At 29.4% G+C, this 15,966-nt stretch overlaps 1 protein-coding gene across 4 annotated transcripts in view; it reads left to right on the top strand.

Moving 5' to 3' along the window:
• The first annotated feature begins 1,576 nt into the window (after positions 1 to 1,576).
• LOC145256206 (tumor protein p53-inducible protein 11-like) overlaps positions 1,577 to 15,966 on the top strand; it is a 793,782-nt gene continuing 779,392 nt past the window's right edge. Inside the window, exon 1 of one of the 4 annotated variants that reach the window (XM_080114839.1) lies at positions 1,577 to 2,225. In XM_080114839.1, coding sequence (XP_079970965.1) covers positions 2,200 to 2,225 — 26 coding nt within the window. In that variant the 5' untranslated portion in view covers positions 1,577 to 2,199. The remainder of the gene's footprint in view (positions 2,226 to 15,966) is intronic. The other 3 variants (XM_080114875.1, XM_080114918.1, XM_080114901.1) reach the window with 3 other exon arrangements.

Raw genomic sequence — 15,966 nt, 5'->3', positions numbered from 1 at the left:
GAATTAAGAAAAAAGCGGTCAACTTTAGTGCAAATGCAAGATTCTGATTTCATGTCGTTGAATACTTTCCAATGAATGCTTGCCGACATGGCATTTATAAGCACTTAATGTGTCTTGTGTGATTAACGATGACCTTGCTGTAAAGATGCTAGTCTTCGAAGTCAAGGGTGGCTTTGTGACTAAGTTCGAATCTCTTGATTAGCAGTAGTTATCAATTCCTACAGTAAAGACTGCGAAAGCCTAAAACACTAGTGGCTGTAGGTATAAACATAATTGTCAATATATTTTTTTTAAATATATATATATATTTATGGAATAATCTTGCTCATTATTAACTTTAAAACATCTCTCTTAAAAAACTAAATGTAAATAAATTATTTTTTAATGTCACATTCCTAATGACGAGGTGCATTATAGTAAAATTAATTTTCCTCGCTTTAAGAACATAAGTGAATTATATATTTGATACTTCGTCATTAAACGCTAATTGAAGCCAGCTATCAAGTTTTAGCAGTTTAAAGTCTTCAAAACTACTGAATATAAAATAAAAAGGTAAATTACTTAGTAACTCTTAGAAATTGGAAAGGAATTTGAAAGCATTTTAACTGTTGAACACGAAGTCATTTTTTAGCAAATCTTCATGTACTAAAAGATTAAAAGTTTTGGAAGTAATTTAGAGCGAACAATTTTATAACAAGCGATTAAAATAAAATAATATGTTTTGGAAAATTTTGTTTGATTAATCACGAACCAATAACGTAATAATTACATTTTTAACTTACGGAATCTTATTTTATAAATTAGGTAGAGCTTGTTCTACAAAAGTTCACCAAGAAAAAGTTGTGGCAGTACAAATGGATTTCAGGAACGGAGTTAGCAATAGTAGTAAGAGTAATAGATTATTGATACAGTGCATCTCTGGAAAGTGTAGCAGTATTATATAAATGAAGAACCAATAACTGTCACCTAAAGTCAGTGAGAGCAAGCATCCTCGAGCAGTAGCGATAGTAGTGACTTTACAGGCTGCAGTTGCATTATCGGTATTCATGTTAGCTATTCGGGTATGCAATTTCTATGCACAAACGACGACGGAGAATTGCTCACCCATGAAGTGAGGTTTCACACTTGTGAATCGAGTTTTTTTTTTTTATTCTGAGAAGTTTTTCACATAAGAAACAACAGCGAAAATCTGTTATCAACTTCCTTTTTGCACTCTCCTCCTTGAACCTCTTTCCTAAGTTTATCAACACAACTTTGATTTCTACCTTGTAATTCTGACCCTTAACTTCGTTTATAAAAGTGGTCTCTCTCTTTATTGTTTGGATTTTTTAAATTTTACTTTACTTCTGTTTTTTTCTTTCCAATTTTTGACAGATACAAAATTTTTAAATTAAAAGTTAACAGACCATTTATCTTTCCCTTTTATTTATGTCTTTATTTAAAAAAAAAAGTGAATAACATAAGAAATTCCGTCTCCTTTCCCTGATTTCAAATATTTTCATTTATACATGAAAAAATACATATATATATATATATATACATATATATAAATACATATATAGATAGATAGATAGATAGATAGATAGATATTCAGCATTAATCACAACAATGCAGACCAAAGAACAATTTATATAGCCATCCATAAGAAACGCCATCCACAAAAATATACCCCATTGCTAACACTACGGAAGAATTCCCTCTTTCATATCCCTAATAACAGCGGTATTATCTTAATAAAAATTATGATGTATATATAGATATATAAATATCTATATATCAATTTTTTATTTTAAAAAATTACTAACCTAAACTGCTTGCAAATAATTTTTTAAATAATAAAATACACTATAGAAATATGTAAGAAAATAAATTGTTCTTCTGCCGATATTAGCACTCAAATATCTAATCTAAAGCGTGGAACCTTTGCAAAAAAAAAAAAAAAGAAAGAAAGAAAAATAATAAACTACAATTTATTTTTTAATGTTTTCTTTTTTTTCTGAGGAGAGAGAGAGGGAGAAATACACACTTCAAAGAATATAAGAGGAGTGAGAGCATTACTTTACCTGTGCAGCAGTTTCAAATTTAAGTTGGAAAAAGTGGCAACAATAGAAAAAGAATTAAAGACGAGAGAAGCAACAAGACGAAACGTTCAAGGAGAGTTTTTTTCTTCTTGTTAAAATCATTCACCTTGGAATAGTTATGAGTCAGACATGGGTGACATGTATGTAAGTTTACTTCTCTTTTTAAGTTCATTGGAAGAACAAACATTGTTTTGTGTCGGCTGCTTAATTCAGACGACTGTTTTCGTTTGGTTGTTATTTTCAAAATGTTTCAGTCGATATAACCTCCGATCTTCTTCAGGTGTATCTTTTTGAGCTCGGAAATCTCTATATCGAGCTTTGGACCTTGTGCAGAATTTCTAACTGAACTTTTTTGTTAATCCGCGAAGGTAAATTGTTCTCGTTTCGTCAGCCATGACCATGTAGAAGTGGATTAAATAAAAGAGCCTGTCCAAAACTATGTGTAGATTTCCAAGTTCAAAAACATGCACTCGAAGAAGGTGAGAAGTTACATCATTCGAAACGTGAAAATAACAACCAATATAAGAATAGTCGTCTGGATAATCCAAAATAATTCATATTACCAATTCACATCTTACAAATTGCAAAGGATAATATATTTTCTTTTATTTTCTGAAGATTTATAATTATTGATATTGATGACATTGATGACGTCTTGATATTTCTCACAATTAAAACATAAAGTTCAATGTTCAATGAAGATAAGAATTTGTAAAAAGCAATATCAATAATTATACTTCTTCATCTCCAAAATTCAGACCATATAAAACTTGTTTATATATTGCTCATTAACATTAATATTTGTATTACATTTCGGCAGATTTGTTCTCTGGCTTTCTTCAAGTTATGTACAGTTATATTTGTTCACATGTTTTAATGATATAAATTGGCCTCTATTTACTAGATTCCCTACCACGCGAGAATTAGAAAAAAGGTTGGTTTTGAATGTAGGAAAAGCAAGTTTCCCCAGAGGAGGCTCTCTGGATTGGGACAAAAATTAAAACTGCCTCCTTCTAGAAGGATTTTTCCTTCTCTGGCTGGGGACAGAAAAAAATGAAGTGTATCAGAACAGATAAAATACTTTGCTCCTATCCCAAATTGGTTGTTATTGTGCGTGTGTGTGTGTGTGTGTGTGTGTGTGTGTGTGTGTTTCGATCTGATCAACTGGTGATTTTTGACGTTTTATTTTTAAAGTAATGGACGCTCATCCATAGCATGGCATAGATAATCACGTTCTTATGAGTTGTTGTATTTAGATATTCTTTTATCGTTTGTTGTCATCAAGCAATCAATGTATGAAAAAAAAGTCGTAATCATTGGATTCAAGAAACATCAATGTTTATAAATGCATATATATCAATAGTATCGACCTATAGGGTCATTTGTTTATCTATTTGATTATATATCTATCACATTACTTATATATTTGTTTGCTTATTTATCCATCTGATTATCTATCCATCGTTTTATCTATCTATCTATCTATCTATCTAATTGAATAAATATTTATCTGATCATCTATCTATCTGATTATATCTCCTAGTTATCTATTAGATTATCTATCTGACAATTTCCGTGATTATATATCTACATATTTATTAGATCACCTATCCGTCTGATTATTGATCCATTTATCTATCTCTACATATAACTTATCATTTACCTGCTTTTTTTTCTGTTTATTTACCTCTTTTTTGTCTGTCTTTCTATCTTGCCTTTTTTACCTATATATCTATCATAGGCGACGTTTACTTATTTTTACCATGTTAGTTTCTACACACAGTGATCAGCGTTCAAGCTAATTTAATGCCCAATAGTTTAATTCCCTCTAATAATTTCTCAAGTATTAAATAGTCTTACCATTTTTATTGTTTGGTCAGTCAGTTACTTACTTGGAAGTTTAGCATAAATCACTGTATATCATTGTTAAATAGCTATATCCATTTTTGCTTTTCTCTATACTGAAATAATGTAGATGCATATATGCAAACACACACACACAATCATATTTAAATAAAATATACATGAAGAAAGCTGCAGGTCGCATTTGCTTAATCATAATAGGAAGAGAAATATGAAAGTTGATAAGGACAATGGTCTGAAGAAAAAACAGAAATCTGGATAAATGTTTTAGTCATAAGACAGAGTAAAAAAGAAAAGGATTAAAAAATGAACTGATTTTTTGTGTATCGATTAATTATTTCTTTTCTATTAATTGAATGCGTGTTATTTATTCTGACTTTATTTATTATATCTCTTTTTGAACCGCTTATTTTATAGAATAATACGATTTAAATGTTTCTTTTATATATTAACACTAGCCTTGGAGCCCGGCGTTGCCCGGGTGTTTGGAGGTGTATGTTGAGCAAAAAAAAAAAAAGTGGTAGTAGGAAGGCAGGCTCGAACCCGTACCGCAAAAGAGGAAAGAAACGAGAAAAAAACCTGACGTCTTTTCTGTTACGACCACCGCCAAACCAGAAGTGACGTAAGCTTAAATTAAGGCTAGACAATCGAAAGGATAGGATGACTTCGAAATTATCGGCGAAAAAAGCTACCCCTTCCTGTAGAAAAGTGGCCAGTTGAAGTTGAAGAAATTAATGCTTTTAGCCAATTTTTCGATATTTGTCGTCTGAAAGGCCGAGCTTCAAAACAATACTGATCTTGTGACAATCCGTCGCCTCTGTCGAAAGTTTTTCCAGACATGCAAACATACATACATACATTTTTATATTGGTAGCTCAAATTTTCGACCCAAAAGCGATTAAAAAGCTTGCCCTATCTCTGAATACCCTTTATGTAAAATTTCAAATCTTTAGACCTGAAATTGTCTGAGTAATTTGGGAGAGACCGTAGCGGTAATTTTTTTTTAAACTTTAACTCCTGTTATGACCCCTTAACATTTATTGTTTTGGGCTCAAATGAAGTTATTAAGTTAGATCCATGTCTAAGGAATCTATATCTAAAATTTCACGTGTTCATAGCCAAAATTGGAAGAGGAGTTCTCAAAGGTCAAATCGTTGAACTTTGACCCCTTAACAGCCAAATTTCTGTCCGAAAACCGATCACATAGATTTTCCCAAATCTCAGTACCCTGTATATCAAATTTCGAGTCTGTAGACTTAAAACTGATAGAGTTATTGCGTAGGGAAATGTACACAGACACACAGACAGATAGACAGACACGTTCACTTTTATAGATATATAGATAGATACCACACACACACACACACACACACACACACACACACATATATATATATATATATATATATATATATATATATATATATATATATATATATATATATATATATATATATTCTGTTTTGATGAGATCGATGCTTTGAAAAAGTTTTAGGTTGCAGTACGCGGTTTAAAATAAACATCACATTGAAATAGCTGTAATATCTTTAATAAATTTTTGTATACTCTTTATTTTTGAGTGTGTGGAGGGTGTAATTTTTATGATTGAAATCATTTTAAAATCATAATTTGAAACGGATTTAAATCGTCAAAAATATGCATATACATATCTCGTTCTCGGACCGACTTTTAGCGATTTCTATATAACAAACCTACAAAGCAAAATATTTAATAACATTATAAAACACTTTCTTTATGTTTTCTATGTTGATGATATTCTTATTTTAGCTGATAATAACGACTTAATATACAAACTATAGAACCTTTTAAAAAAACTTCCTAAATTTACTATAGAACTAAATGTAAACAATAAAACCCTATTCATTAATACCTTTTATACTTATATAAAAAAAACAGCTTGAATTTAAATTACAAGAGCGAATGTCCACATTGCTACAAAATGGCCACTGTTAAAGTTTACTAAACCGTGTAAAACACTATTCATTATATATATATATATATATATATATATATATATATATATATATATATATATATATATATATATTTAATTATCAAAACTTATGAAACAACTTATTGCTAATAACAAATTCCCTAATTATGTCGCTGATGAACAAATAAAATTAATGATTCGAAAGTTAAAAAATGCTACCATAAATAATAATAATAATCAGCATTATCATAATCATAATCAGCAAACTATATTAGCCTAAACTATTTCAATCAAATACAACCAAATTTTAGATAAGATGAAAAAACCATAAAAATAGTGTACACCTCCAACTGACAATAACAATAAACTAAATCCTGTACTGGATGAGTGCAAAGAGTACTGGGACCTTGGGGAGGTTTATTGCTACCCAAATTGCAGTGAAAATCAATGGTGACTGTCAGCGAGAAGTCAATAGCAAGTGGCTGTTGCGATCATGCAAAGTCATTTGCAAAGGTTATCAAAAGAGGTGGAGAGAACTGAAAATCTGGAGAAATTTGTTGTCATCCAGTGTAAGTACTATTAAAAAATAAATAAATAAACAACAACAACAACAACAACAACAAACAAATGATAATAATAATAATAATAATAATAATAATAATAATAATAACAACAACAACAACAACAACAACTACATTAGTTTTGCTACTATTACCCTCTATCGTCGATTAATTATGCACCTTGTAAATTCCAGGTCAATTTATCAACATTTAAACAAAACATAACTGCCGCCTCTACGACAAACTTTAATTAATTAATAACATGAAAATAACACATTCTGAAAACAACTTAAAGCAATAAAAAAAAAATCTTGAAGTTTTTTAATTGAAGCTCAATAACAAAATAACATTACATATTGAACCTATAATAGAAATATTGCGAGGGCAGGAGGCATTTGTATCAGACCTTTCTACAAATAGATAGTTTTGAGCTATGACCAAAGAGTAAGATACGTTCTGTTTCAGGAGGCCATCATAATTTCTATCTTCTTTCCCAGCTGATGTTAATCTAATCTTACAGTTTCTCGGTTCACATGAACTTCTTGGCGTATTAAATTTGACTTCAACTAAATAGCACTATTTAAATCGTCATCATTTAAAGAAATTGATCTTTCAGATCGTGGTGAACCTTCAAGGTTCTCATCTTCAGAGAAATGGTGAAAACCAAATTCAAGCAGCTATTTCTTTTACTGCATCATGGTGCAGGATATTTTGAGAAATATTGGATGTATTTGTACCCTGTTTAAATTGAAAAAAAAAAACACATACAAATATTCGATTTTTCTGCAAGACTTATTTAGGGCCCTAAGACATGGTTGATGATGGCTGTCTAAAAAAATCATTGACTAAAGAACTCAGTTGACAATAAGTAAGTTAATAAAAACGAAGTTAAAGATAAAATAAGTAAAATTAATTAAAAAAAAAAGTAATAACTTTTTTGAATACCTGAAATATACAAGTACTTCGTACTTCTTTCGGTCTCGAGAGATAATGAATACCCAGTCTAATGTAAACTAAAGGCGCTACTGCATATCTTTCGAACCGGCATGACTAGAATCCAGTGGAGAAGTCCAGGTCTACTAGAAAACAGTGTCAGAATAAGCAGAAAGAAATGAAGTCTAGTTTTCCCTACTATACTACTCCTATACATTGTTGGATGAAGGATATATATATATATATATATATATATATATATATATATATATATATATATATATATATATATATATATATATATATATATAGTCACACACACACACACACACACATGCACATATATATAAGAAAGTATTAAAAACCATGAATAATAGTAAAATTTTAACCTAGATTTGTGTATTCAAGGAGTTTAAAGTTACTGTATCCGAAAATTTCCAAGTAATAATTATGATTATCTTCCAAGAGAAACTTCTTGTATATTACTAAAAAGTCTGTGAATATGCAGTAAAAGAATTTTCTATTATAATTTGAAAAATGTTGTATAAATACAATGTAATAGAAAGAAATATCATAAAATAGAGCGTCGAGATTTATTTGTTCATATTTATCTACATATCTTTCAGTGAGTATATGCAGAAATTATATGAATAAATGAATATGTATGGATATTTTTATTTACTTCCTCTGTAAAAGGTTAGAAACAATGTCAGGTGGGTTTTGAAACGCCAGAGGACTAGTAACTGACTGACCAAACTGTAACACAGTAATATTTGATCACGTGTCAGAGGAAATAGAATTGTTGAACTTTAAATTAGCTTTCACATTAACCAGTACATGAGGAAACAAACATTTTACGAATGATTAAACAACACATTTTAGGATAACTAGGTGCATTACAAGCAGTGAGTATACAGTGAGTGTATATATATATATATATATATATATATATATATATATATATATATATATATATATATATATATATATATATATACATGCATAATACTTTTAAAAGAAAATTAAAATTTTATTTAAAGAAAAGTAAAATTTTAGTACAATTAATTTGTTTCAAAATGAAATGTCAATTAAGGGTCAACATTTTATTTTGTGTGTAAATAATCAAACAAACAGAAAAATGCAAATCGTGGTTTGGTTTGTATGCATATTTTAAATAAACTTGAATGTTATTTGTTTATAGTATTTTTAGACCCTGAATAAAAATATAATTTGCGATCTAAGGATTCAAACTTGTTTTTCATTCAAATTTTAATGATTCATAGACATTTTGAATTATTACTAACTTTATTTTTTTATAAAGTTTATAAACTTCTGACCTTAATGGAGGGGTACTAAAATTTGCTGCTATAGTTTCCAATGATCTGAAATAAAACCAAAGGGAGACTTGATTCCAAATATTTCTCATATGTTATGACTTCTCTCTTTTGGAAATAGGGTACGATTATGAATATTTCCAGTATCAAATAATACTTATACACTGTGAAATTTACTTTATGTATGAAAACCAAAGAGGGGAGATATAGCATATGAGAAATATTTGGAATCAAGTTTTCCTTTGCTGTTATTTCAGATCATTTGAAACTATAGCAGCAAGGCTTAGTCAAACTCCATCAAGGCCTGAGGTTTTTAGGAAATATCAGATATTTTGCAAAACTAAAATAAAAAACAAATGACTATAATTGAAACATTTTTTGGCTGTAAAAAGATGCCAAAATAGGCTCTGGGTGATGGATGAACCCCTTAATGTGCAACCTTAAGGGCAAATGTCATATATCTCACTACACAATTTATGCCATTATCTTTCCAATGAGTTTTCATTTATTAAATTCTGATCAATAGTCGCTGAGATTTGGAACCTATAAAATTGCCAAAAAAGGTGGTATATCTATACTGGTAGCCAAATTGAATATTGAAATGCTCATATCTTTGGTTATATAGGATGAAACTACATGAAAATTTGCAGGATTTTTTAAGCTTATAATACGATTCTTTGGTTAAAATTTTATGAAAATTGGTAAAAAAGGAACCTATATCATAAAACCAATAAAATATGCCAAAATTTCCCTGCATTTATAAATATAGTGTCTTGCTTTAGTTTTGCTGCTTCGGTTGTCTTCCCTGTTGCCTTGCCAGGCTACTAATATATATATATATATATATATATATATATATATATATATATATATATATATATAGAGAGAGAGAGAGAGAGAGAGAGAGAGAGAGAGATAGAGATAGAGATAGATAGATAGATAGATATACGTATATATATATATATACATATATATACATATATATACATGTATATATAGATAGATAGATACACATATATATGTATATATACACACACATATATATTATATATATGTATATATGTATATATAGATAGATAGATATACATATATATATACACATATATATATAGATATACACACACACACACACACACACATATATATATATATATATATATATATATATATATATATATATATATATAGAGAGAGAGAGAGAGAGAGAGAGAGATCTACCAATATTTATCTTTTACATCTATCTACACATCACTGAGTATGTATAGAGATGACAAGATAGAAATACATGGATATGAAAACGTATGAACGTGGATATAGTTGAACATATAAATATTAACATATAAACAGATGCATATCAATATATATGAACAGATGAATATTAATATCAATACATACGAACTTATTGATAGATATGAATCGACAAATATTAATATGATAAATATATAAATCTATCAATTTTTACACCGTCATCGGGACTTGTCCATGCTTGGCCTTCTTTGTGGCTAGGACAATAAACCCTGTTCCACCATCTCTCTTTCTATCAAGCTGGGCAAATTAGGGTACTTGCATACTATAGGTGAAGTGCACTCTGATCTACAAAATATGTCCGAGCAGTTCACACGAGGACCAATCAGACTTTAAGTAATTTCGACCAGACATGATATGTACTCTGTACGAAGGGTTTTAAAGATTCATAGAGCAGAGAGAGCTTTTAAGCAGGTAAGGAGAAGATATTGACACTCTCTAATGCCACCTATCGACTAAACACTCTGAGCACAGCTATCTTCACTTGAAGATATACTCCTCAAAGAAAAGACATTCAGCAGCCAACATTTAAATTTAAATCCTTTCTACTCACTATTGTAACTTCTGGCAATCTACACTAAACTGTGTATACTATACAAAACGAAAATATATAATTTGTTGTTTATAAAAGGACTGTATTTTCTTTTATTTTCAGTCCTTTTGTTACAGATTAATACAGACGATAGTGAGACCTTGATATGAAATCGTTTGTGGAAAGAGGCGACCTTAGGCCTAGACAATTAATCTTCTTAGAGTTGGAGACGAACAAATTATCCGGTTTGCAAACCTAAAATTGTTTAAAGAGTAGGTAGACTGCCTATCGCCCAGCTTTTACACGCCTGATTTGTCTATTAGCAAGGACTCTCTCATACTTGGCCTTGCTTCCTGGGTAAGACAATGAATGCTGTCTAACCATCTCTCTTTCTCTCACACTGGACAAATTGGGACATTGGTTGATGCTTATTTTTGCGCAGATAGACTTATCTGAGAAAAAAAAATTGAGTAATTGTTATTTGTGTGAGTATACGGATTCAGGTAAGCACCAGTTTTGCCTGAAGTATAATGTGAATTGACATCTCATTGCTCAACTTCCTACTTAAAGTGTTCATGTAGGTATGGTCCCTAATTCACATTAGTTCCTTACGTTTCAGTTTACCTTGTTTGGAGAGAATATGAGCAAAAAAAAAAAAAAAATGAAATATCATTTTCATCAATCTGTCATATTTAAGTATTAAAATATATATTTTTTTTTAGATGCCACATGTGAGGTTATGTCCATCAGTGCTAAGTGTTCATCATGAAATATTTAAATTGAATTTCTGAAAGGTCTCACAGATTATGCGAAGATTAGTTCCTATAGTTATCTGCTCAAGGCTATGAAAAGATAAAACAAAAATGTGATAGATATAATCGAAAAGATATGCACACATACAGATAGATATATACATCGATAACCTATATGAACTGGTAGATAGATGAGCCAGGAGAGAGAGAGACTGATTCATATTTCCTAAATTTAACCTAGTCTGACCTGAAGATAAAAACCAGAGGTGGCCTCGAGTAATAATCAAATATTGACAAGCTTACTCCCTCCCCACCAACATTGGCTATGATCTGTACCAGACACCCCAGTGTGCATGGATATAATCAATAGATATATGGATAGATATATTGATATAAATAAATGTTTACCAAAATCGTTTGGTTGTGTGCCCACGGATAAGAATTATTAATCTATTTATTTTGTTTCACATAGTTGGGTGGCTTCGATGGGTAGGCTGGAATCTCTTGCTGTTGCATCTTTTGTTTAACACGGTAAACACTTCGATTTACTGAACGATGCGTTGTGGTGAAAAAAAAAACATCCACCTTATAAACACAAAGTTCACTCGCCCTTTAGACAAACGTCTCGTCCATAATTAATATTCATTGAATTGCTACAATGAATCATAAAATGGAGAACTGTTGTCATATATATGGAAGTGCTGCTCAGAGCAGCTTGTACTGTTGAAATATAGTAGAAAACCGACTTTAAAATCTAGGGAGGGATGTCCTATTCTTTTTCTGACAGTCTCTTTCTCACTGTTGATAATCTTGCACTATTATGTAAACACAATGAAGATTCCCCAGAGTTTTTACCCAGAGTTATTACCTTGTGAATATAAACTTTACATGGAATTACTATATATATATATATATATATATATATATATATATATATAGTGGGTGAAACTATATACGATGCAAAGCAAAATGTTGATTTATTTTCATTACAGGAAAACAAAAACAATGAGAAAGTGTTATTGTAATGTATTTTTGTGTGATAAATACAAATCTCGTATAAAAATTATATATAATCACGCATTCACAAGATATCTAAAAATTATCCAGAAATATACAAAAATACATGAAAATAGCACTTTGTTATTGTTTTTGTTTTCGTGTAATAAAAATAAATCAACTTTTTGCGTTGTATCGGATATTTATTGCCCCCACTGTATATATATATATATATATATATATATATATATATATATATATATATATATATATATATAAAGCAATTTAAATATTTAAATGCAAGTGGATCTAATCAATAGATATATGGATAGATATATTTATGTAAATAGATGCTTAGCAAGATTGTTCTGGCCTTGTGCCTGCGGATACGAATCGTTAATCTATTTATTTTGTTTTGCATAGTTGGGTGACTGCGATGTGTAGGCTGGATAATAGCTGTATAGATTGTCTTGTGGCACCTTTTGCTTATTTTGATTTACTGAACAATGCATTGTGGTGGAAAAAATCTACTCAACCTAAGTCTAAAACTGTGACTTATCGATGTAAAATAAACAAATCACCAGTTAAGACATTGGTTTTAAGTCAGTGGTGGATGAGGGCTGAGGTTTGACGTTTGCGCAGTGCAGCCAGTTGTATATAGTTACACTGATGAGTCTACATGAAGACTAAACATGCATGGCTGTGGATATTAACATATTCATGAAATAATAATAATAATAATAATAATAATAATAATATTAATTTATATATATATATATATATATATATATATATATATATATATATATATATATATACTAGCAGGTCAGCCAGGCTTAGCTCGGGCGCTATGTGCTGTTCATAACTTTATGTGCATATGTATATATATATTAAAAAGTTTGACTCGTGTCCAGAGAACCTACATCTAAAATTTCAAGTGTTTGGACCTAAAATTGGCGGAGGCGTTTGGTAGATTCTGCAAAGGTCAACTCTTTCAACTTTGACCTCTTGGCAGCCAAATTTTCGCCCCAAAACTGATTAAAAAGCTTCTTGCTTGTCTGAATACCCTTTATGTAAAATTTAAAATTTTTAGACCCAACATTGGCTGAATAATTTGCTAGAAACCGCAATGGTCAAATCTTTTGAACTTTGACCCGTTGGTAGCCAAATTTTTGGCTAAAATCGACTAAAAAACTTGCTCTAAGTCTGAACACACTTTATGTAAAATTTCAAATGTTTAGACCTAAAATTGGCTGAGAGGTCAAATCCTTTTTAAACTTTGATCCCTTAATATTTAATATTTTGGGCTCAAATCAATTTAAAAGTTTTATCCATGTCCAAAGAACCTACATCTAAAATTTCAAGTGTTTAGACCCAAAATTTGCAGAGGAATTGTGTAGAGTTTCAAAGGTCAAATGACCCTTTGACAAAAAGAATTTCTGGTTGAAAACTGATTAAAAAGGATTTTCGCAAATCTCAATACTCTTTATGTCGAATCTCGAGTGTTTAAGCTGAAAATTGATGGAGCAATATGATAGGGAAATGTACACAGACACACACACAGACACACACAGAGACAATTTCACTTTTATATATATATATATATATATATATATATATATATATATATATATATATATATATAGTAAAACTGGTAATTAGTAAAAACCTGAAGAGAGTGCTCAATACTATTGCAGGGCAAATATGTGTTTTATTTTTTTATTACCGTTTTATCTGTTTGGTTACATATGCTTCGGAAGGTCTGACGAGGCTGTTGGATCGTAAACATGGTCCAACATCCGAAACATATGTAACCAAACAGATAAAACGGTAATAAAAAAATAAAACATATATATATATATATATATATATATATATATATATATTAATGAAAACAAAGGGGTGTAGTGTTTACCTGATATACGCAATGGTAAACTTCAAACTAATATAACAGTATTTATATATAGAAAATTTAATCCCACACAAGAGTATTCAGTCGAACAATAAATTTTGATTGTAAAAGTCAACTTACAGTTTTAATTTTCTTTCTCTCATATATATATATATATATATATATATATATATATATATATATATATATATATATATATATATATATATATATATAATCTATTGTTTTTTTAATTTAAAGTTCGCCGCCTCTAAAAAACACGCCTTGCTATTTAATCTGTCAAATATTTATCATTTAAACAGACACAATAGACAACTTGGAAGACAACATTCGATGCATTATTGCCGAAATACAGTTTAATTTAATGTGAGAATTTTAAATTATGCCATATATGCACAAGCTGCAAGAGGCACATCTGTCTGAAATTGTATGTAAATTATAAATGTCAAAAAAATTAAAAAATATTTTTCAAAAAGAGAAAAATTATTTTTCTGCGATTTATTTTAATTTAAAGTTTGCTGTTTCCAAAATCCACACCCTATGAATAAAAAGGGCCTGGCCTAAGATCTTCAGCCTAGAAAAAATATATTATAAGTATATAAGTTTTGAATAGATAGTAAAAGAATAGAGATAAATAGAAAAATATACAAGAGAATAGGAAGGATATAAAATATATTTTTTTAAATTAAGAGCGAAACATATTTACAAAATAACAGTCAAAGATAAAATAATAATAGAGAAGAATTAGGATAAGGATATAATAAAAATACAATAAAAGAAAGGAATAAAAATAAAAAAAATAAAAAAATTGTAGTCCAAACTTCAGAAAGTCAGCATAGTAAATCTATATAATTATAAAACTCAAATGACTTTGTAATGAGTGCTGTAACCCAACATCCGGTTTATGACTTCCGGTTGCGCATGCGTACATAAACAAATAATCAACGCAGCAATAAAACGTATTGTTTTACTGTGTATGTTTTCAGCGTCCCAATTGTTTGTTTGTTTTTTCACGTTTAAATTATCCAAATAAACAATTGTTAATACTTTCTGCATTTTTTTTTACATCGTTCATTTCCGTATAACATTAAAGTTATTTTAACGCAATTTTCTTACAAATAAATCTACTTTAACCCGTTGACAATCATCAGAGCATTTTAAAATGGCGATTTACCCACTGCCTTCCTTTTTTTAATTTATTTTCCATTTTTTAAAACACCTTTCTTAAAAAACATTCATACATTTTCTTCTACACTACTAGCATAAATAAATAACCCCGAAAATGTCTTTTTTAAATTGCGTTACAAATAAATAATCAACGCGACAATAAAACGTATTGTTTTACTGTGTACATTTTCAGCGTCCCAATTATTTTTTTTTTCACGTTTAAATTAAAATATATAGCAAAATTTGAATGTAACTTTAAGTATTATGGTATCTGTTCAGTGCACATTATGGCAAACCACTTATAATTCAATGGCTGTAAGTTTTTTTTTTTTTTCAAAAATAAACAATTATAAACAGAACGACTCATAGAAATCTATATTCTTTCTTCATTTTAATATACTTTCATAGAAATGTTTCTGTTATGTAACAAAAAATTATTTTCTTTATGTCACAAGTGTCACGCTCATACATGAATTCCATAGCTAATATAACATACTGATCCAGCGGGTCACGGGTAGTTTAGTTTATTATATATATTAGTCCAGTTTAAGAATGTATTTTTAGGATAAATTGATAA

Source organism: Euprymna scolopes, chromosome 3, assembly GCF_053919585.1.
Source record: "Euprymna scolopes isolate OS-2025 chromosome 3, ASM5391958v1, whole genome shotgun sequence".
NCBI classification, from domain to species: Eukaryota; Metazoa; Mollusca; class Cephalopoda; order Sepiida; family Sepiolidae; genus Euprymna; species Euprymna scolopes.
The sequence above is the reverse complement of the archived record's forward strand: the minus strand, read 5'-3'. Positions and strand labels throughout refer to the sequence as shown.